Genomic DNA, 24,886 nt, shown 5'->3' on the forward strand with positions numbered 1-24,886 from the left:
AAAACGTTCTGGATACAATGTTCTTGTACGTATCTGCCATCCATGTATTTTGAAAATTAAAATAATAGAAGGTTAAAAAAGACGAAACAGGTGTAAAATCTAAGTTAATTCAGTCAACTAAACTGAAGACAAGAAGAGCGGAGTAAACTACATCCGTGATGTGATTTGATCGCGATCAGCTATGGAGAAACTCATGCCAAGTTATGGACGTGATGGCAGTTGCCCGGAAACAACAGGTTATAGGTCTATAACTCTGTCTCCATTTCTTCGCTTCCAGTATCAAAATCATCTTATGAATTCGCCATGTTGCAGAAGTTGGAGTTTAGCCCTATGAAACAACTGAACGGTATGTTTAATGTTTCTCTTCTATCAACTGATGAAATTCCTGTCTGTTTACAAATTAAACTCTGTATGAATATTCTGATGCGTTTTTCTGTTACGATGACATTGCAGTGGCGGATCCAAGATTTCCGAAAGGGGGAGGGGCACATGTGAAAGTCAAGTATTAACCAAAATACTCAGCCATTTTGGGTGCCAATCTGGAATTGTACTCACACTATTTCTATTTTTAAACTAGTAGTGAAAAGGAGGGAGGGTCTATAAAAATCCGCCACTGCGTTGCATAAGCAAGAAGCCAGGTGAAAGTAACTGAAATTTGAAGCGGTGATTGTATTCATATGCAAGAAAGACTGACTGACTGACTTCATGTTATAAGAAATCCAATGTCAGTTTCATTAGTATTGTTAAATAAGGCATTGACAAATGTATAAACTTGTTACTAGTCCCCGTTACAGATGTACCCCCATCCCCCCCACCAAGTCAATTCAATCGTTCAAAAGACACATGTATGATTGTATGATATTACCAACAGGTTGATAGTTCCTCAAAGCTGTATGATCTGATGTTCATGTATTATTTTTGTACAGAATTCTTTAAAGCAGATTAATTAGCTTTTAAAGTTATTAACTTTTCCTTAATAGCATGCCTGAAAACATATACAAGAAAACAGTGAGAAGATTATTTAAAAAGTAAATATAGCGGGTATGTATAAATTATTAAATTATATATTTTCTGTTAGACATCTATAAATAGCCCCACGCACATCAAGAAAAAATATATAACTCGGACGCAACTGTTTAACTTTAAGGCTAAAAGAGCATAAAACAACGGATTACTGAGAGGTAATTAATATATTTATCTCTCTTAAACTTATGACACAGTACGGTTGTAACAAAATGCACACACCTTTCCACAAATATAAGACCACCGATGATCTGAAAGTCTGAACTGGACTCGTGACTGTCACTTGAAAAGGCCGAGTGACGGTTGTTTGTAAACATGGATTCAAAATCAAATAATTCCGGTTAAAACAGGTGAAATAATGCATGACATGTCATACAGCCTCATAAATACGAACGTGTGAGGATTTAGCAACGTTTTAACAAGGTGGAAAAAAATTGTCGAAATTCGGACCAAAAACGTACAAACTATTGCATTATCAAAATCATTCAAATCAGCATGCTTGACAGTAATGTCGACCATGCCTATACGTCAGATATCTTACATAAACTTAAAAGTGAGGCATTGAAAAACAAGGAAGATAGATGTAAACACGTTTAAGTAGCATCCAATCAATATATGTATGTACGTCATATACCTGTTTTGACAATGGGAATCGATTAGGCTTTTCAATATACAGCTATTTTATAACTTTGGATTCCTTTCATAATGAATTAAATCTTCTCTCATAGAGGTCTCAATATCATCCAATCAAAATTCAGTTCACGTGCTTGCGCGTGATGGTGAGTAATTTTGACCATACCGACCAGGTACGGGTCTTAATTGATATATACCCAATGAGACAAATTTCAGAAGATTTCAATGAAGAATAGAGTAAGAAACAACCGTACATAAACGCGCATGCGTTCCAGCAATTTAAAAGTATCACGTTTAGCGATATAGCTATGATGTGAATATCACTCTATACATGTAGGACGGTTATAGGGCGCGTGCTGGTCAGTGATGAAAAACACTGATGCAGATAACCCACACAGATTTCAAGACTTAAATATTAATTCTGATTAATAAGAGTTCAATATACATAAAGTTTTAAACAAGTCTTTATAAAGATACACTGCTCTTATTATGTCTATTTCCATCCAAACCATATTATTATCAGGTGCTCGACATTTAATGATAATGAATCAGTGGAACCAGTCAAAATGGCCGTGATAAGTGAAGGTGCGGACAGTTTTACAATTTCAGTCACTTTGAGCATGACGGGCTTCAATTTATGAATTGGAATTTTAAAAAAAAATGCAACTCAGAAATAGAAATCAATGTTGCCTATTTCTATGCAACTAATTTTAGCCAATTTTTTTTTTTTTTTTTTGTTGTTGTTTTTTTTGCCATCCACAAACATTCTGTTAGTTGCACTCTGTATGGTAACCGCGAAAATAAGGTAAACACGAGGTTCCTGTTCAGATGTGGATATCCAAAATAAGCGCAAACACGGAACCTGGTGCTTACCCTTTTCTTCGTTTTTAGAAAACGTCACTTTGACAGAAAACTCTGCGTGCGATGCGTTAACAGATGACTATTCTTGAACTGCCCAGTAAGATAAAATCGTCGTCATATATAATATGTAAAATCACAATTTGAGACGAAATCGGGCATCGGGTGGCAGATAGAGAATACAGTACTTCTATAGTTTCTGGCGCGATGTACGGTCCATTTCATGACTGAATGTCTCAGTGTAAAACCATTACAAAAAGTCCGAGTTGTAATTTACACATTAAAATCATTTTAAATTTGATTTATGCATGAAAAACAACGAGAGTGTCATATATTTACGAGGCATGAAAAATGACGAAAGTGTCATATATTTACGAGACCGTAATATAAACAGCATTCGTACATGTGTTTGGATACGGTAAACAAATTTGACAATGCGTTTGGAATTATAATCATATACATGACTTGTAAGCATCGAAAGTGGCGACTTTCTCATAAAAGTCATTCAAAAAGCATAGTTTTGTTGAAAGCATTATTTCCTAGCCCGTTTCAAAATAGTGTTCGTTAAGAAATTGGTCTACGCTGTAGTTTGATGAGTATGTGAGACGATTAACTATGGAAAACGTGATAATTTGCAAATCCGTTGTACATAGATTATCATGTTTTCCATTTTAGTTCATCGCCTCATGTACCGAGAAAACGTGATAATTTACGTAACGGCAAAGTACACCGAGAAAACGTGGTAATTTACGTAACGGCAAAGTCCTTGTGCATAGACGATCACGTTTTTCATTGCAGTTAATCGCCGCCACATATATACTCAACAAACTAGACAGTGATTCCTTATACTCATGTTTGAAATAAAAATGAAATTATATATAATCGAAACACATCTCGCACTCCATGTTAATTTCAATAGACCCTGCTTGCTAATATCATGAAAGCCTGTTGATTTGCATACAAGTGAGAAAGTTACATGTTGATGTAGTATATAGAGAAACTTCAAAGGTATATCACAAAGATAGCAGTCGGAAATGTAAATAGTATACTGTGTAAAATTATAAACTTGTTTAATATTTAGAAAACTCCAGTTTTAGCAGTCATGAGGATGGTTTGCTTAGGGTTTGATATCACAGTCAAATTGAGACCAGTACAATGCATGTGGCATTGGAAATGTTTAATTTCTTATTTACTGGTTGGTTGGTTCATTGAAATTTTTACTTCACTTTAAGGTTATTTCAGTGATATCGCGACTTCAGGCAGGAGATAGCCAATGTGGCGACACCCGGGCACCGCAAGTAAAACGTTAAACCACTACATCACCGCTATACTTATTTTCTGATTGGCTGTGTTGATTTAATCTGATTTACAGTTTAGAGTTTATTTCATCTGTTCTGAGACTTAGAGTGAGATATGTCATACTAAGTCATCGAATGTCGTCCAGTGGGGATCGTCCCGTGGGGATCCGGGTTAGTATAGGTCCCGAATACCCCCTTGCTTGTCGTAAGAGGCGACTAAATGGGGCGGTCCTTCGGATGAGACCCAAAATCCGAGGTCCTGTGTCACAGAAGGTGTGGCACGATAAAGACCCCTCCCTTCTCAATGGCCATAATCGCCGAGCATAGGCCTTAATTTTGAAGCCCTTCACCGTGGTGACGTCTCCGTGTGAATGAGATATTCTCGAGAGGGACGTTAAACAATATACAATCAATCAATCCAGTGGAGATCCGAGTTAGAATAGGTCCTCAGTACCCCATGCTTGTTGTTGGAGGTGACTACATGGGGTGATCCTTCGGATGAGACTGCAAAAACAGCAAGTGTGGCACATAAAGATCCTTTCCTGCTCAAAGGCTGTAAGCACCGAGCACAGTCTTAGATTATGCAATCCTTCACCGGCAATGGTGACGTCTCCATATGAGTGAAAAATTCTCGAGCGGGACGTTATCGAAGGTGAACCAAAAGATGTTATTATTTTCTAAGTAAATATCCATGATACAAAAAATACAAAACAATCCTCCTGTTTGGTCGCTTCATCTTGCCCTTCTTTCCGGAAAGGTCCTCAAACCTTCACAGATTGCGATTTGTCCACTGGAGACTACCTTCGTAACACGAAATCCTAATTCATGTAGATTAGCAAAGTTTTAGAGTGACTACCAGAACACGTTTTTTGCCCGAGTTTTAATGAGTTTTATACAAGCCCTACGAATTTCCTGTTTCTTGCACCTTAAATGTGATGTGTAACTCTACTATAGTGAACCACATATCAAATATCAGCTTCTTAAATCAATACATGATGAAAAGAAGTTCAGAAAACTAAGTTGCGGCAGATGGCCGGACGGACAGACGGAGTGCAGACTACTAGTCCCCTTTGGCATCGCCGTTAGGGGACTTCTAATTAGGCGACTACCAATTAGCTGTTTTTGTTTGTAAACAAAGCTATGTAGCAGGATCATAAAAAGAAAGATATAGAGACACTGAGGTTTCATAAAACATACACTAAGGTATATTTGAAATGTTTCAAAAGTTCCATATCTATGCATAATATACTGTGTTTATACCTCCTAAATATATTGGTTATCTATTCCCAGAAAACAGTGTATCTAGAATGCCGATGTTTTCATTATAAAACTGTAGGGATTGCTACTTAAAGAAGGTAATATACATGTATATAGAATATAAAAGCTCCATGCTCGTTGTCAACTCTTTCGGGACTCTCAGAGATCAGCGTGCTGTGCCGCATTCGAGCTTGTTTTCCTGATGATCAAATTTTTCTATATTTGAGTATTCTGCTGGTGAAGATGACACACACTACTGTGATTCCTGTTGATAAGATTTCTTACCTTTGATACGCTGACACGTACTGAAATCACTGAATATCTCTAGTACTTACATGCACAGTCGCCATTTTGCTTTCTTCGTTCTGATGCAGAGAAATGTTATCAAATATATGATGATTCTTCTCGTAATATTTCCTAAGCCTTGCTTCTTCTTTCGTGTGAACTAATAGGTTTGACGTTGTCCAATTCTCTACAATTTTTGGAAAGAAAAGTCTATATTTCTATTATTCAGCAGAGTACAAAAATAGGAATTTCCAGCAATGTCTAATACTACTATTTTTCAATTTCAGTTTCCATTTTCCTTTATGAAGAACATAATTTCATTATATATACAATGTATTTACATGCATTTAACATGTACTGTTGGATTATATTATGAATAATACATGTATATCAATATCTTTATTTCAATCTATCATCATTTTCAAAACATTTTTAGAATTTCATTGAAACATTTTATAAGAAAAGACACGTTGGCCACACCACTGTTCCGTGTGTTACAATTCCCAGTCTTATCCACTACTAGTATACAAAAATAGGACAGTGGTCAAGTCTTTTATAGCATGGCGATGGTTCCGGGGGTTATAGTTTGAACACAAAACTAAATAGATGCTGTATAAGGATGTTTGCATATTGATTTACCTATTGTAACCCTTCCCTTGTCTGAGGCACAGGCAATTATATCGCTTGGGTTAGAATTTACTAGCATAGAACTCTGATATAAACAGAATGTTCATGAATATCAACAATTAAATACAGAGAATTGTGCAACATTGGGTATAATTTCTTCATAGATTGAAGTCTAGCTCCAAGTGACTGAAAATTGTAAAACTGTCTGCACTCTCATTAGTGGTGCAGTGCCAGGGCCCAGGTAATATTCGAATAAAAAAATAATAGACTTTTTCACATTCAGTTCTGCATATCTTGGGAAGTATATGGAATTTCGCGACAAACTTCGGTAGTAATGTAGATTATGTATAAATATATTAGAATACAGAGTAGAATTTCATAAATGGTTTATTGTTGTTTTTTCATCAGCGAACTTGGGTACCCTATATTTAGTTTTATACCTTTACTCTTTAATAGTAAATTCAAACCTGAGCGCCATAATTGCCTGTAGTCTGGAGGGGCAATGGAATGAACAAACTTTAAGGACATACGCAACATTTCTGACATTTTCCCTAAAATTACTTTTTCACCTCCTTGATATGAAGAGTTCTTGTATGATTCCCGAAATAGGCTTAAATTCTATATTGTAGTAATATTACCAAACTTTTTATTTCGGCCTGGTTAGTTCAGTTAGATTACCTAACTTGTAATGTAAGGGCCCCGGGTCCGATTCTATCCAAAAAAAAAATTCTCCTTCTTTACTGCGGTAATGTCCATTTACATGTATACATTAGAGCTGAATTCTACAACCAGGAAATATATATCCTAACTCTAAAACAGGCATGGCAATAAACCCCAAATGTGTTTGTAGAAACGAGATAGAATGCAAGTGGGTTGTATTTGAAATGTCACAAAAATTATATATTATTGGGAAAAGCCATGTATGTCATTAAGATGTACTAAACTTTAAACCATTATTTTGGTCCTCTTTAGACCAGAGAGCCATAAGATGAACACCAACTTACTCTATATGAAGATGCTCCCATAGCAATTTTTTAACAAGAGGCTCATGGGCCACATCGCTCACCTGAGTCACCTTGGTCCATATTAGAAGACTTTCTATATATATTTGCATGTAAAACCGTAGTCCTTATCATGGCCCCAATCTACCCCTGGAGGTCATAGTTTTCGCAAACTTGAATCTACACTATGTCAGAAAGCTTTCATGTAAATGTGAACTTCTTTGGCCCAATGGTTCACGAGAAGAAGATATTTGAAGATTTTTCCTATATATTTGTATGTAAAACTTTGATCCCCCCTTGTGGCCCCATCCTACCCCCAGGGGCCATGATTTGAACAAACTTGAATCTGCACTATATCAGAAAGCTTTCATGTAAATATCAGCTTTTCTGGTTCAGTGGTTCTTGAGAAGAAAATTTAAAAAAAAAAAATCCTATATATTTGTATGTAAAACTTTGATCCCCTATTGTGGCCCCATCCTACAACAGGGGGCCATGATTTGAACAAACTTAACTCTGCTCTATGTTAGGAAGCTGTTCATGTGAATATCAGCTTTTCTGACTCAGTGGTTCTTGAGAAGCAGATTCTTAAAGAATGTCCCTATATATTTGTATGTAAAACTTTGACCCCCCCCCCCCCTTGTCCAACCCCCAGGGGCCATGATTTGAACAAAATTGAATCTGCACTATATCAGAAAGCTTTCATGTAAATATCAGCTTTTCTGGCTTAGTGGTTCTTGAGAAGAAGATTTTTATAGATTTTTCCTATATATTTGTATGTAAAACTTTGATCTCCTATTGTGGCCCCATCCGACCCCCAGGGGCCAGGATTTTAACAATTTAGAATCTGTACTATATCAGGAAGTTTTCATATAAATCTCAGCTTTTCTGGCACAGTGGTTCTTGAGAAGAAGATTTTTAAAGATTTTTCCTATATATTTGTATGTAAAACTTTGATCCCCTATTGTGGCCCCATCTGACCTCCGGGCCGGGGGCCATGATTTTAACAATTTAAAATCTGTACTATATCATGAAGCTTTCATATAAATCTCAGCTTTTCTGGCTCAGTGGTTCTTGAGAAGAAGATTTTTAAAGATTTTTCCTATATATTTGTATGTAAAACTTTGACCCCCTATTGTGGCCCCATCCGACCCCCGGGGCCATGATTTTAACAATTTAGAATCTGCACTACCTAATAAAGCTTATCTAAAAATTTCATCTTTTCTAGCCTAGTGGTTCTTGAGAAGAAGATTTTTTAATGACCCTACCCTATTTTTGACCTTTTCTTGATTATCTCCCCTTGGAAGGTGGACTGGCCCTTTATTTTAACAATTTAGAATTCCCTTTACCTAAGGATGCTTTGTGCCAACTTTGGTTGAAATTGGCCCAGTGGTTTTTGAGAAGAAGTTAAAAATGTTAAAAGTTTACAGACGGACAGATGGACGGACAGACGCCGGAATACGGGGAATCAGAAAAGCTCACTTGAGCTTTTAGCTCAGGTGAGCTAAAAAGTGTTGCCTTATGCTTATTGAGAACATTAATAGAGATGTCCCTATATATTCTACTGTTATTGAGAACAGTAATAGAGATGTCCATATATATTTTATTGTTATTGAGAACATTAATAGAGATGTCCCTATATATTCTATTGTTATTGAGAACATTAATAGAGACATCCCTATATATTCTACTGTTATTGAGAACATTAATAGAGATGTCCCTATATAGTATACTGTTATTGAGAACATTAATAGAGATGTCACTATATAGCCTACTGATATTGAGAACATCAATAGAGATGTCTCTGTATATTATATTGTTATTGAAAACATTAATAGAGATGTCCCTATATATTCTATTGTTGTTGAGAACATTAATAGAGATGTTCCTATATATTCTACTGTTATTGAGAACATCAATAGAGGTGTTCCTATATATTCTATTGTTGTTGAGAACATTAATAGAGATGTCCCTATATATTCTATTGTTGTTGAAAACATTAATAGAGATGTTCCTATATATTCTACTGATATTGAGAACATTAATAGAGGTGTTCCTATATATTCTACTGATATTGAGAACATTAATAGAGGTGTTCCTATATATTCTACTTTTATTGAGAACATTAATAGAGATGTTCCTATATATTACATTGTTGTTGAGAACATCAATAGAGATGTCCCTATATATTCTACTGTTATTGAGAACATTAATAGTGATGTCCTTATATATTCTACTCTTATTGAGAACATCAATAGAGATGTTCCTATATATTTTATTGTTATTGAGAACATTGATAGTGATGTTCCTATATATTCTACAAATATAACTTTAAACCCAATGTTACCCAACCCTGACTTCGAAAAAATGGTGTGTGCACTACATAAGAATGATGACATATTAATTTGACAAATTGTAGCTTGACAGTTTTTTGAAATTTTCGAAAACTTTTTTATAGTATTTCTCTGTAGAACCAATGCGACAATGCATTAGAAAATAACTTCCGAAGTAACTAGCATTTGAGAGCCAAGCTAGAATACTTATAATAATCAGAAATCCATGCAGTTATAAGAGTTTTTATAACGTAGCTTTCATGGTCAATATCTTATCTAAAGACAGAACATAACATCTTTCTTTTTACTTGAAAAGATAAGGGCCTCATTGGAAATAAGCCATGTGACTTTCATAGATAATCCTTGGCATAGGCATAATACATTATATATCCACCATATTTTAACATCAAATAACTTAGAGGTTTTTCCTTTGTAACTCATGTATTTTACAAGATCTCTTGTTTTAAATGTATGTCTCGCTGTGATATTTTCTTGTATATTTGCCTATTCCTAAATAAAGAAAACAATTTCGTAATACCGTCATAATATGGACGAAATAGCTTTCTCCCTTGTGCTCCAAAGAAACATTTCTGCCACCACTGTGAAATTTGTGATCTGGTGGTTCTTATCTTCTGTTCTACGTTGTCTGTATGATCTTCTGTCTTTGAGGAAAACAACCCCTGCAGAGTTTTAACGTTCTATACAAACAACATTACACAACTCTTTTCCCGTCTTTTTCACACTTATTCATATCACTTCTGAGACAAAAGCCAAACAACTTGGATACACTAGAACTAGACATTTACATAACAACTATTTGGCATGTATAAATGACCAACCAACAAGGGACTAGACATTTACATAACAACTATTTGCCATGCATAAATATTGAATTCTTTAATCAGTAAAAAAACACAAGTGCTAGTACAGTTAAGAAGTTAAAAACGCAAGATAGACGTAGATCAATAGCAATAGGTCACGTGAGTGGAAGTCACCCCCACCCCACTAGCAACCCTCCACAAGGATGCATTGAATATTACCTGTGCTTGTTTTATCTTTGTCTTCCGAAATCCCACTTTCATTGCCGTAGTTTGTGTTTGGGTGGCTTCCAGTTCTGAATCTACCGTATTGTTCTGAATTAAGGAGGTTCATGCATGTATACTACATCGTCATAATGGCCGATTTCCTTTTAAAACATGGATGAAATGATAAATATCAGTAATATTTGTCGATTCCTTTTTCGATTTAAATGCTTAGATGAGTGCCTCAGTAGGTTATCATGTCGACTGCTGAACTGTAGATTGCGAGTTCGAGACCAGCACGGGTTTTTATTTCATTTTATTTTTTATTTATTTATTTATTTTGATAATGCTTTCTACTATAGCTACAATTTTCACTATTTTTAAAAGTAAATTTGAAAGTTTTCAATTTAAAAATATTGTTAGCGTCATCCTTGGAATGATTTACAGTCTTTGGACTGTGCACTTCTTCTCTGTTACGATTGGTGGAAAATGTATGGTGTAAAACTTTTCTTAATTACCATTGGTTAAAATGTAGTTCTGCCCAAGGGGGATATTTTTCTGTAATATAATCTACGTACAAATTAACAATTTAATAAGATTTTCAATCTTTAGAAAATGACAAAACGAAGAAAAGAAAATTGCAGTTAATGAAATTAATACACTTCTATATATGATATCATTATTCAGAGAAATTATCTCATTTCTTGCATAAAAACGAAACTGTTGTTGTTCTTCGTTTTGTTTGTGTCTTGGAATTTTTTTTTATTTGGTGGAGCTAATCACTACAAACAGTTTTGTAGTCACATAAAGCTAAACATTACATAAAAATAACAAGACCTGTCCACAAATTGAAGTTCACTAATTTCTGTAATCCGTTCACCTGTTAACCCGTGGGGATCCGGGTTAGAATAGGTCCTCAATACCCCCTTGCTTGTTGTAAGAGGCGACTACATGGGGCGGTCCTTTGGAGGAGACCGCAAAAACCGAGGCCCCGTGTCACAGCATGCGTGGTACAATAAAGATCGCTCCCTGCTCAAAGGCCGTAAGCACTGAGCATAGGCCTAAATTTTGCAGCCCTTCACCGGCAGTGGTGACGTCTCAATATGGGTGAAATATTCTCGAGAGGTACGTTAAACAACAAACAATCAATCAATCGTCCACCTGTTACTACAGTTTTGGTAAACAAGTCTACATTATGCAATTTTAAGGACTTCAAGAAGTACCGTTATTTATGTCTTAAAGGTTAATAAGATTTTTGTGATATTATGTGTTAAATATTGTAGAATGACGTTAATTTCATTGGGATTGAATTAACGTTTCAAATCTTTGGCTTTTTTTTACCATTTTTGTTTTTATATCAGTGGCAATTGAAAAATATGCTAATCTTAAGAAGGAATAAGACAGAAACATTAGATTACACATTATAATCACTCTTGCTGTAAATTTAGATTATTAGTATCGGGTTAACTTAATTTATAAAGCTTTTGCATTTTTTTTCTACACTTGTTTGGTCAAAATATTGTATTCTTTTAGAACAAAATTTCATTTTCTTACAATTGCTCACATTTTCATAACAATTATTCATCTTTTCCATAAAATTTTATATACTGGTACATTGTGATATAATATGTGGCCAAACTGTTGCAGAATTTTCAGGTTTTTATCCAGGTTCATTTCTAACACAGTTGTACTACTTGTGCAAGACTATTTTTTATGAAAATTTGAGCAATTCAAACTGTTTGCTTTGTTTCATTACTAGTTTTTGCAAAAATTATATTTTATTTCAAAAACCCACTCAAAATCTGCTTTTCTTAGCTTTGATATAGAGGCGTTAATCAGTATTACGTGTAAGACTTGTGACTCAGGATTCTGCTTTTGTAAGGATACTCATTTCAGTACATTTCAATATGAAAACAAAGAGATAATTCAAGTCCACTCTTTAAGATGGCAAGCTTTTTTAAAAGAAAACTATACTTGTTGTATATATCCTCCACCTTTCATCAACATAAAATTTCTCTGGTGTAGCAAAAGTGTTCAATGACAAAATGTGTGGAACACGAGTTGCAAAGAGCAATATATTATACATCTGTACAGGACAAGAGTCGGGATAGGACCGACTGTAGCGTATGACAGCGTGGCGAGAATTCCATTGTCATCAAAAATTTGAATTGCCTAGATGGTCGAGCAGTCTATCGCGCTAGTTCCATGTTGCTAGGAGATTTGGTTCCGCAGGTCGTGAGTTCAACCCTCATGGAGGGAAGGAAGTGGGTATTTTTACACATTCTTTTTCATAAATCGTTGAAATGTCTTTAACCAATATTTTTACAGTAGCACTATCTTTTTTTCTTCTTCTAAAATGCTATTTTGTTCGAAAGTCAGTTTTGAAATTTTAGATAAGTGGATATATGCCACTTAAATTGCCCCATACAACTTCAGTGTGATAGTCACTCTCTGGAAGTTTGAATGATTGTTCAGCATCTAATGCAGGGGCGGATCCAGAATTTTTTTAAAGGGGGCTCAACCATTAATATTGGTTTTCAAAGGGGTGTTCCACCCTCAAAATGCATTATTTTTACCTCTTTTTTAGCAAACTTTTCTGACAAAAAGGAGGAGTTCCAACCCCCGAAACCCATCTCTGGATCCGCCACTACATTGAAATATGAAGGTACTTTGTCTCGATCTATTAAGGAATCTTACTTTAATTTCTCCGTCTGCCTTTTTCCTGCCTCTAGCTCTCCTTTCTTGTCTTCCGGGGTCTCCATTTTCTTTTTCATCCTCCTTGTGGCGTGATTCTTTATATTGTGCTGCTTCTGGTTTCATGGTGGTTGGGTTAATTTGCTGTTCATGAATTATACGTATTGATATTAAACTGTTACTATACATGTACTTACTAATGATTTGTGAATATTACTCATATATATTTATTGTTATATTTACTAATGATTTGTGAATATTACTCATTTATATTTATTGTTATATTTACATATAAATATTTATGACAAGGTTTTAAAACGGGTACTGTGCGTGTGTCAATTTTTGAAATAACAATGTTCTTTATTCTTAGGCTTTTCATCATCGAGTCTTTTTTCAGACGGCATATAAACAATGGATCCGCATGGTGGGGCATATCCTCTCACAATCACTGTCTAAAAGCTTTTCCTATGAAGTACCTTGCAATTGGTGACCTTGGCCTTTTTACCTTTTCAACCCAAAATCAACAGGGTTCTTTCTCTCTTGATAACAAAAGCTATATGTGAGGTATAAAAATGAGGTGGTTTTAGAGTTCCACACAGTTTGTAACCAGATCTAGAGCTACTGAAGTAATATATGTGGGTATAGTCTGCGTAGATCACGAGTTTCGAGAAGCATCCCAAGATCTGGTAGGTGCAAGTTTGCTTTTGAATTCCACATGCAGTTATATTACTGTCGTTTCGGTATAGGAAATTTTTGTTTTAGAATTGTGATTTATTTATAGATAACGTTTATGAACTTTTGCTATTGATAAATTGTGTTAGGAAACCTATTCGGCCCCGGGCTCTGAATAAAGCAAAATTACATGTACAAAATTCTCTTCCCGTGCAAAAAATGCTATAATTTCAATAGAACAAAATTTTATTATAATGAAATCTTAAACTTAGTTTTGATTTTGCAACTGTGTTTACATACAGGTAAAGACAATCGGAAGTGATAACGATTTTAGCGCGCCCTCCACAATTCACTTTACACACTATTTCTTTAGTAAATTAGCATAAAAAATATTTATTTGACGTTAATTTATTCTTATTTCACCTTTCACACAGGTGCTAAATGGAAATTGAAGATAATGAACAATGATTAATGTCATAAATCTCCATAAGAAGAGTATAGGCAAACACGGACCTCTGGACATAGAAGAGGTGGGGTCAGGTGCGTACGAGGAGAAAGCAACTCCTTGTTGATAGGCCAAACCCTCCATTATAATGTCTTAATGTTTTTCATCAAAATGCACACACTCAATATCCACAACACTGGGGAACTACACTTACCCTCGTTCTCTTTCTTCTCTCTGTGGGTGACCTGCATGATGTGATGCTCACTTCCGGAAACCCCCTGCCTCTTGATTTTACTTTGTTATTTTCAGTTTTCCTGGTTTCTTCTAGGCACCCGATTTTCTACAGATATAAATAAAAGAATAATAAACCAACTAATCAACCAATTACGATTTTTTATTGTTTCAAAAATTTACCATACCTTACTGAGATGTTCAGAAAATGTAAATATTACAGAAACACCTTACAAAGATGTTCAGATTATGTTACAGAAATACCATACTGAGATGTTCAGAAAATGTAAATATTACAGAAACACCTTAACAAGATGTTCAGTGTATATTACAGAAACACCTTACTGAGATGTTCTGTGTATATTATATTACAGAAATACCTTACTGAGATGTCCAGTGTATATTACAGAAATACCTTACTGAGATGTTCAGTATATATTACAGAAATACCTTACTGAGATGTACAGTGTATATTATATTACAGAAATACCTTACTGAGATGTTCAGTGTATGTTATATTACAGAAATACCTTACTGAGATGTTCAGTATATATTACAGAAATACTTTACTGAGATGTTCAGTATTTATTACAGAAATACCTTACTGTGATGTTCAGTATATATTACAGAAATACCTTACTGAGATGTTCTGTGTATATTATATTACAGAAATACCTTACCGAGATGTTCAGTGTATATTATATTACAGAAATACCTTACTGAGATGTTAAGTGAATTTTACAGAAATACCTTACTGAGATGTTCAGTGTATGTTACATGTATATTACAGAAATAACTTACTGAGATGTTTAGTGTATGTAACAGAAATACCTTACTGAGATGTTCAGTGTATATTACAGAAATACCTTACTGAGATGTTCAGTATATATTACAGAAATATCTTACTGAGATGTTCAGTGAATGTTACAGAAATACCATACTGAGATGTTCAGTGTATGTTACATGTATATTACAGAAATACCTTACTGAGATGTTCAGTGTATGTAACAGAAATACCTTACTGAGATGTTCAGTGTATATTACAGAAATATATATTATATTACAGAAACACCTTACTGAGATGTTCAGTGTATATTATAATACAAAAATACCTTACTGAGATGTTCAGTGTATATTACAGAAATACCTTACTGAGATGTTCAGTATATATTACAGAAATACCTTACTGAGATGTTCAGTGTATATTACAGAAATATATATTAAATTACAGAAACACCTTACTGAGATGTTCAGTGTATATTATAATACAAAAATACCTTACTGAGATGTTCAGTGTATATTACAGAAATACCTTACTGAGATGTTCAGTGTATGTTACAGAAATACCTTACTGAGATGTTCATTGTATGTTACAGAAATACCTTACTGAGATGTTCAGTGTATATTATATTACAGAAATTACAGTTTTCCTTCTAATTGATAAGATTCTATATATACTAATACATGTATATGAAAGGTGAAGATAGCGAACAGTGATCAACTTCATAACTCCTATAAGGAATACAAAATAGAGAGTTGGGCAAACATGGACCCCTGGATACACCAGAGGTGGGACTAGGTGCCTAGGAGGAGTCTGCATCCCATGTTGACTGGTCACATCCGCCGTGAACCCTTTATCTTGATCAGGTAGACGGAGTTATCCGTAGTCAAAATCAGTGTGCCAAGAACGCGGCCTAACAATCGGTATGAAACACGTCAGATAGCAGTTGACCCAATGATAGGTTGTACTGTACATACATGTATAACAGGAAATGAATGATTTAAATTGAAATGTTTGATTGAAAATGATAATGATACCTCTGATAGAACCCATATCATTTAGAATTATATCTAAAACCAATGAAGTTTTTACCCCTTTTCCATTTAAAGCAATTTACATCTGACAAAGGATGTAAATTTTCTTAGTGTTTTCTTTCGTTGATTTATAATACTTCGCATAGTGCTCGACATAAAATAAACCCGACTTTAGCTATTGATCTTAATTATAGTGCTTTATTTTAATAATTTTGAACATGTAAGATCTTATACCACATAATTTCATTTAATTGTGATTTATTGTTTTATATTCTTCTTCTTAATTTGTAAAGCGCCTTGGAGAAATTTGTTTTATATAAGGCGCCATATAAATTTTATTATTATTATTTTTACTCAGTTAAATACACTTTATGATACCGTTACTATACCTAAGAAGAATATCCCGTATGTTGCTAACTGTAGAACTGATGCTTACTAGTCTGTTACCATTTAACAAGGTGAACTTTGCATTAGGACATGATACATTCAAGCACACAACATTTTTTATGACACTGTGTTTTTCTGTTATTGTAATATGTGATAGTTATTGGTTGGCCCCACTTTTTTATGGTAGAAGTGATAGTGTTAGAAATTCAGACTTGATCCTGTTGAATTGAACCCATGTACCGAACAATCACCCATCCCAATCTGAATATCAAGTTTTTTGGTAGAACAAACTAAATTGCACTTTGTATTTTCTTGTTTGCTAAGTCAGAATTGTCAGACAGTTGTTAAATGAACTTCGGCTGCCCCCTCCCCCTTCTCCTATACACTTGATCCCACACCTAGTGTGTCTACGGGTTTGTGTTTGCCGTATTCTTTACAGGAATTATGAGATTGATCAACTTTCGTTATCTTCACATTGAGAATCTAGTCGGAGATGTCTAAGTCGGTTCACTAAACAATTTGGCATCATCCAGCAGCAAATCTTTCACCGTACGCATAGGACAAATTTTCAATTCAATTGTAGACGAATTGCAGTAGTGCTACATGTGTAAGGCTATTCCAAAAATAGTGTTACTTTTTTCAAAAACGTATATTTACATCTATGAATTTAGGCTTGTAAATCCCTAAAATGAGTAGCTGTTTGTGTATTAGAGTTTCATATTGTATTGTTCTAGCTGCAATAATGTAGTTCTCCATATTTTTGGGAAACGGTTACAAAAAGGTTTTACAAATGAACCCCTGCTACTTTTGACACTATAAAAGAATACCTAGCGTTTCCAAGTTAGAAAAAAATGAAAACTGAATACATTCATAAATTTTAAAAAAAGAAAAAAGAAAGAGAAGCCAACTATAGATAAGGTGAAATATTGATTAAACCTCAACCTTTTACCTTATATTCATGAAAACAAAAAATGTTAGAGTGTTGAAAATTGGGGAAGGCTACATTATTGCAAATATGATAATGGTCAATCCCTCGATCATGCACTTTGAAAAAGTGTATGCAAAATATGAAAGCCCTACCTTAAATAGTTCAACAGATATTTTCAAAAATGTTTCTTATATATCAGCATATAACACTTTTATCCCCTATCGTGACCCCAACCTACCCCTGGGGACCATGAATTTACTCTATGTCAGAAAGCTTTCATGTAAATATGTTTGGTCAAGTGGTTCTTCAAAAGATTTCCCTCTACACTTACATGTAAAAATTTGATCCCCTATTGTGGTCCCACCCTACCCCTTGGGGCCTTGATTTGATCAAATGTGAATCTGCAGTATGTCAAGAAGCTTTCGTTTTGAACTTTTCTGGTTCAGTGTTTCTTGAGAAGATTTTTAAAGATTTTGCCTACATGCTATGATGTAAAAACTTTGATCCCATATTGTGACCCCACCCTACCCTCTGGGGGCATGATTGTAACAAACTTGAATCTATACCCTAGTTTTGCATTTCCATGATTATTTTCCCATGAAGAAGGCCTAGAGTTTTGGTATTTATGTGAACTGCAAAACTTGAATCCCCTTTACCCAAGAATGCATTTTGCCAAGTTTAGTTGAAATTGGCCCAATGGTTCTGGAGAAGAATTCGAAAATGTGAAAAGCTTACAGACATACGGACAATGGGTGATCAGAAAAGCTCACTTGAACTTTCAGGTCAGGTGAGCTAAAAAAAAATTTTTTAATTTTAGGGAGGCACTGATTGCTGGTAACTCTGACCCAATTCAGCTGGAAATACATATTGAAAACAGTATATTCCCCATGAGAAAGAGAAATTGCAGTCTAAGTCAAAAGCAGAAGAGATCTTGTCTAAGTCAAAAGCAGGAAGAGATTTTTTCTGAGATGCTGAATATTACATATTCTTTTCTTTACATCTGTCGTTAAATCAAATTCTACATTATTAAAATATCCTTGTAGAGCACGATATTGTAAAAGGTAATTTATTGATCAGCACAGTGGGGTCAGCATACAACTTTACATCTTCACTAGCCAAGGCTTTCGGGGGAACGGAGTGGACCCTTGGTTAGCGACGATGACAAGTTGATGTCGCCAAAAAAGGAGACGATGATAGCTAATGGAGTGATATAGCCTTATGGGTACGTGCTACAAACAAACTCTTTCAAAAATGATGAAAACTAAATTGATGTATAAATAAAATGAATGCTATATCGTATGAAACGTATGTTCAAAACATTGGGGAAATCTATATAGAGGTATCCAGGGAGAGATAATGTATTTCAACTTTTGATCATCATAGAAAATTTACAAGTCCCTTAAATTTTAGGACTTCTATCTTTGTACTTATTACAACCAGACTAAACCAAAAAACTATGTATCTATTTTTTTCTTTGTTATCAAGTGTCCTTATCTCTGAAATATACACTGTAACTCACATTGTCTACTTTTTTCTTTGGTCCTCCACGAGTTCCCGCCCTTTTAACCACCGTTTCTCCCTTCTTTTGGAACTCTTCACTTGCTCCATCAAAATTTGTTTGGTATTTGCTTTGAATAACCTCGTCGTTATCATTTTTTGACAGCTTAGCATGTTCTACATTTCTAAAACCTTTGCCCTTTCTCTTCGAAGTCGAGCTTTTACCCCTCGATCCTTGTGTGGGTACTGGAATTTCTGATTTTTCTCTCCCGCTTGGATCATTGTTCTCGTTTGATTTCCCTATATCTGGAGTGATATCAATTGTATTCGTTTTCTGAAATTCAAACAAAGTGAGAAAAATGTCTGAATTATCAATTTTAACATCACGGATTTATTTTGTAAAAATAATGTTCTTAATTTTCAATCCAAATTTATTCTTAAATTTTTCCATCTGTAACAGATTTGATTAAGTTTGATTGTGTTAATTGTGACGACACAATGACACTTTCCGACTTTTTGCCTTCTTGTGTACCAGAAGAGGAATCCTTGGGAGATTCCCAAGAAGTGGAGTATATTTCTAGAAGAATCCTAGATGGGTTCCTACGAAAACCCTAGAGAGGTTCCAAATAGCTTGAAAGATATTTCTTCCAAGGGGTTGCCCTTGGGAAATAATATTTTTCTCGTAACTAGAATAATATGTCCAAAGGAAATAAATGCCCTGCCCGATGTGACATTTGTAATGCGATATGGAAAAGGGGATGGGCCCCATTGCTCACCTGAGTCACCTTGGCCCATATTTAAAATTCTCCTATATATTCGCATGTAAAAAATCTATCCCCTATTGTGGTCCCAATCTACCCGAGCTTGATTTTTACAAACATGAGTCTGCACTATGTCAGAAATACGCATGTGAAACTTTGATTCCCTATTGTGGCCCCATACTACTCCTAGGGGCAACAAACTTGATCTGCACAATGTCAGGAAGTTACCATGTAAATTTGAACATTTCTGGCCTAGTGGTTCTTGAGAAGAAGCTTTTTAAATGACTCCACCCTATTAATTGTTGCGTTTTTGTGATTATCTCCCTTTTGAAGAAGACATAGCCCTTCATTTGAACAATTAAACCTGAATTCCCTTCACCTAAGAATAATTTGTACCAAGTTTGATTGAAATTAGCCAGCTGGTTCTGGAGAAAAAATAAAAAATTTATTTCGCTATTATTTCGCCTTGGAGATGGGCATTTCCCCTCATTTGAACAAACTTGAATCCCCTTAACCCAAGGATGCTTTGTGCCAAGTTTGGTCGAAATTTTCCAGGTGGTTCTGAAGAAGATGATAAAAATGTAAAAAGTTTACAACAACAATGGAAAGTTCTGATCAGAAAAGCTCAAATGAGCCTTTGACTCTAGTGAGCTAAAACTCAAGGGGTTATCGGTACCTTCTCATTGCCTAATATGATGCCCCATTCAAAATGGAAAAACTTTTGAATTTTTTTCATTTTGTGTGAAAAACTTAAAATATATGCCCTGGTCATATTCAGAAAGGGGAAGAAAAATATTTCATTAATTGCTTTGAAACTGAGCTTAACACCAAAATAGGAAATGGTGAGGTCAAGGTTACAGGGAAGGTCAAGGTCATAAAATAATGCCACAGTTGAATAGCTATCACTAATATGTATCAGTGTAACAATTTTCATAAAAATACTGTCATTAATTGTTGCTTTAAAACTTCAAGCTAAACACCAAATATAGAAAAGTGAGGCCAAAAAATATTGATGCAGTCTAATAGATGATACCAGTATATGTATCAGCATGTAAGGTTTGATGAAAATATCTTGAATAGTTTCTTAGAAACTGAGCTAAACATATAGCTAAACACAAAGTGTGATGGAAGAACAGACATGACAAACACTATATATATGCCCCGGCCATATTCATAACAGAGCAAATGTACATGTAAACTTCATGGCAGGGCATAATAAAACCTTATATTTCCCCCTCTATCACGCTAAAGTGTATAATATACCATATAAATCACTTTAATTGACTCCGTTATATCTTCTAGCAGTGTCTTTGCTATTATGTATTGCCTGTTTGTGAAATCATGTCAAAAGAGTTTTTAATAACAATATTCTTTGTCCAAATTGGCATATTAACCAGTGGCGGATTTAGAGGGGGGCACAGCCGGCGCACCCCCCCCCCCCCCCTAAAATTTTCAAATTTAAAGTAAATCGCTGTATCTTGTTTCAGAAAATGTACTAAACGATAAAAGAAGCAATAATTTCTTCCACTCCATGAGAAATAAATGACAAAATCTTTTGATTTCTTGAGTTACTTTATTGGGAGAACTTAATTTTTTCCAAAAAAAACCCTTAAAATTTGGGTCATTTTATTAATTTCACCTTATTAAAATGATAGAAAATAGTACAAATGACTAAATAGGAGAAATATTTCATGCCCCATAAAATCTGTAAAACCCAGGAGCTTCCCCCCCCCCTGGACCCCCACCAGGGCTTCGCCTTGGATCCACTGTCTCATAAAGTGGCGCCCCCCGTAACCACAATTCCGGGATCCGCCCCTGTTAACTGAAGGCATTTTACTTTGGATTTTTATGCAAGTTTTCAAAATCATCGGTAGCAATTTTTCCATGAAGGAAAATTAGATATCGGTCACAAAAAGTGTAATATACTCGTGGAAATGATGTGAAACTTATACAAGTACATATATCTTATGTGTTTCTGATTATATACATGATGAAAGAAATGTTTTGCTATTTTACGTCTTTAGAATTTTTCACACATATTGTGACGTCATCAGCTATAGGTAAAGTACCATTTTAGACATATGCATGACACTTGTGCCCGTAGCAGTGAGGGTTCTTTAAAGTGCCAATGCCAGATCGCAGCATGGAACCTCTGTTTTTGTCCCTTCGCAATTCATGTGTGTCTGTGTGCGTGCACGCACGCGTGTGTAATGCTCAGCTTGTCGACACTCTACGGGTAACATTTTTAGCTTGATTTATTTGATACTTTACAGGTAGTTTGTTATCAAGAGAGGAAGAGTCCAATCGACTTTTAAGTCAAAAGGTCACAGAGGGACTTCGTAGAAAAAGCTTTTAGAATCTCTACAGGTCATATTTTTGCTTGATTTATTGCATACCTCACATGTCGCTTTGTTATCAAGAGAAGGTCAAAGTTCAAGGTCACTAGAGGTTGGCAAAGGAGCAATCATTTCTTATGTTTAACGTGTGATGCACTGAAGTAAAGAGATAGATTTTACCAAATAAAATGTATTGTTACATACATGTAACCCCTGATGCTTTTCTTATCCTTGTACACAATATTCACAATGCACAGAGGAGAGGAAAAGGACGATGTATTAGTATCAAATGCAGTTTCACTACTTTTTCATTTGCGACCCCCCCCCCCCCCCCCCCCCCCCCCCCCCGAGCCAGACCCATGATTCTGGGGTAATAAAGTTTACAATTGCAGTAAAGGGGTACAGTGTACATGATCTTTATTACATCTTTTACTTCTAACTGTGTAGGGTTAAAGAAGGAGGATTTAATATATCCTCACTATATGTAAGCTAGAAAGTTCCGCCTTAGCAAAAGCTCTCCTGATTCAGGGGCCATGATTTCACATTTCAATCCTTGTTCATCTTTTATTATATGCAGTACAATTTCATGTTTCAGCCTATCAGTACTCTCAGTACTTTGATTATTATATGCACAGTGTGTCTGCTCGATGTCCCTGGGTGGAGAGATAGCAGTTTAAAGGTTGCTTAATAATTTTAAAGGTTTTAATCCCACCTATAAAGTACCGGGTGCAGTGAACATACAATTTACAATTATTAGTAAAGATGTCTTGTTCTAAGTATAGAGTCCCTCTCTCTTTCTCTCACCTTTTGACGGCTTGACTTTCTTGCAGGATTCCCGTCAGCTTTACCACTTCTTGAAGACTTTTCTTTCTTCACAGTTTGTTCGTCGTCAGCTATGACTGAGATTTTTGATGCAGCAGACTGTAACCAAAAAATCCTCTTTCATGCACATAGCTGCAGATCTGTAGCTCTCTAGGAAATTATTGTGATAGACCCAGAGGGTTACTTTTCTGAAGCCAAATCAATTAAATGCGCGGATCTAGAAAATGTCCTTAGGAAGAAAGGTTTAACCCCACCCCACCCCACCCCACCCCGACAATTGCTTTCAGCATTCTGAAACTGTGTATAAAAATGTTCATTTATAAACCAATCTCGATGGTAGGAATTTTGACATACCCACCCCCGGATCCGCCCCTGATACCCACCCCCGGATCCGTACTTAAATTGTATGGCTTTAGCAATGTAGATTTATTTTATTTAGGTAATACACGCTTAGCCAATAGAAATCGTTTCAGTTCATTTTGCAACGGATTGATACAGGAAAATGCAAAGTCAAACCTCACAATTCAAACAATTCATATTTTGAAATGTTTTTTCAATAAATGGTTCAAGGTGAAGACAAGATACAAAGAAATAAGTTATGATACAACCTGCGCTGCTCTTCGTCGCGGCATCGTTTGATACTTAGTAGCCGAATCACAGCGCGCGATATGCTCGTTCTGAAATGTGCTCAGTCAAACTCATCTAGAGCACAAGTTTGTGATGATCGGTGTTGTTGTTTTCATTATTTTTATTGATTTTTACGGGGGCTCAGAAAGGTTTTCATTTAACATCAAAGGTATACAAAGCTGCTTCTGTTATTTCCCGAACTCGCGCACATTAGGGACTACTTATTTCATTTACTCGGGTTGTACATATTGAATAAATCTTCTTCCTGTTGAGGTTATTTGTCCATGTGGACCCCCCCTCTCTCTCTCTCTCTCTCTCTCTCTCTGGACGATGAAACCTGTTTAGTGAGGACGCCCTCACAATGTCTAGAAGAGAGAATACACGGATATGTTATTGTAAAGGCTAAGATGTACTGTGTTAGGTATAGCTATAGGGACACTTATAAACGTTTATCTGATACTATCTTTCGAAATGTGAAAAAATAGTTTTCAGAGAGAATATTTAATGAGAGCATGTCCTCACACCACTTATCCTCACTAATCTAATATTCTATATGAAAGGTGAAGATAACGAACAGTGATAAATCTCATAACTCCTATAAGCAATACAAAATAGATAGTTTGGCAAACACGTATACCTCTGGACACACCAAAGGTGGGATCAGGTGCCTAGGAGGAGTAAGAATCCCCTGTCGACCGGTCACACCCGCCGTGAGCCCTATATCCTGAACAGGTAAACGGAGTTATCCGTAGTCAAAATCAGTGTGCCAAGAACGGCCTAACAACCGGTATGAAACACGTCAGACAGCATTTGACTCAATGATAGGTTGTATTGACGAACTAAATCGTTATAACGATCATAGAATTTGCAAAATGCTGACTTCAATCGAGATTGTTGAGACCCCTGTACCATCAACTTGTTTGTCATTAGCTTATCTCAATTTAAAAACTGACCATAAGCAGAACAAGCTCTAGCGTATCGAATAAGTTGAGAGATATAAACACCATATGCAGGTGATAATGGAATATTGCTACATAAGAAAATATAGAAATACATATAGAAAAAACGTCGATATATCTAAATGTCGAATTGAAGGCCAGACCAAGAGATTTTTATCTTCTCACGTAGAAGTTTTTTTTTAATAAATTCTGCTTCATATGAATGTAGATACAGGTCAGCTAACAAAGGAGCACAATTCGTGTCCATGGAAATTCCAACAGACTGTTGGAAGACCTGATCACCAAAGACCACGAAGATATTGTCAATGAGAAACTCTAGCATATTTTTCATTTCAACTTCAGAATACTTGTGCGTGGAATCAGAGTGGTGTTTAACAA

At 35.3% G+C, this 24,886-nt stretch overlaps 1 protein-coding gene across 2 annotated transcripts in view; it reads right to left on the reverse strand.

Annotated features, from left to right (window-relative positions):
- LOC125673361 (uncharacterized) overlaps window positions 1-23,707 on the reverse strand; it is a 39,749-nt gene extending 16,042 nt beyond the window's left edge. The window contains exons 1-8 of one of the 2 annotated variants that reach the window (XM_048909929.2): window positions 23,531-23,685; window positions 22,905-23,021; window positions 19,026-19,337; window positions 14,360-14,485; window positions 13,032-13,172; window positions 10,353-10,445; window positions 9,851-9,992; window positions 5,405-5,541 (exon numbers count right to left, since the gene is read on the reverse strand). In XM_048909929.2, the coding sequence (XP_048765886.2) occupies window positions 5,405-5,541; window positions 9,851-9,992; window positions 10,353-10,445; window positions 13,032-13,172; window positions 14,360-14,485; window positions 19,026-19,337; window positions 22,905-23,021; window positions 23,531-23,554 (1,092 nt within the window). In that variant the 5' untranslated portion in view covers window positions 23,555-23,685. Of the gene's footprint in view, window positions 1-5,404; window positions 5,542-9,850; window positions 9,993-10,352; window positions 10,446-13,031; window positions 13,173-14,359; window positions 14,486-19,025; window positions 19,338-22,904; window positions 23,022-23,530 lie in introns of both variants that reach the window. The other variant, XM_048909936.2, reaches the window with a different exon arrangement.
- Between the last annotated feature and the right edge of the window lie 1,179 nt (window positions 23,708-24,886).

This window comes from Ostrea edulis, chromosome 1 (assembly GCF_947568905.1).
Source record: "Ostrea edulis chromosome 1, xbOstEdul1.1, whole genome shotgun sequence".
NCBI lineage: Eukaryota > Metazoa > Mollusca > Bivalvia > Ostreida > Ostreidae > Ostrea > Ostrea edulis.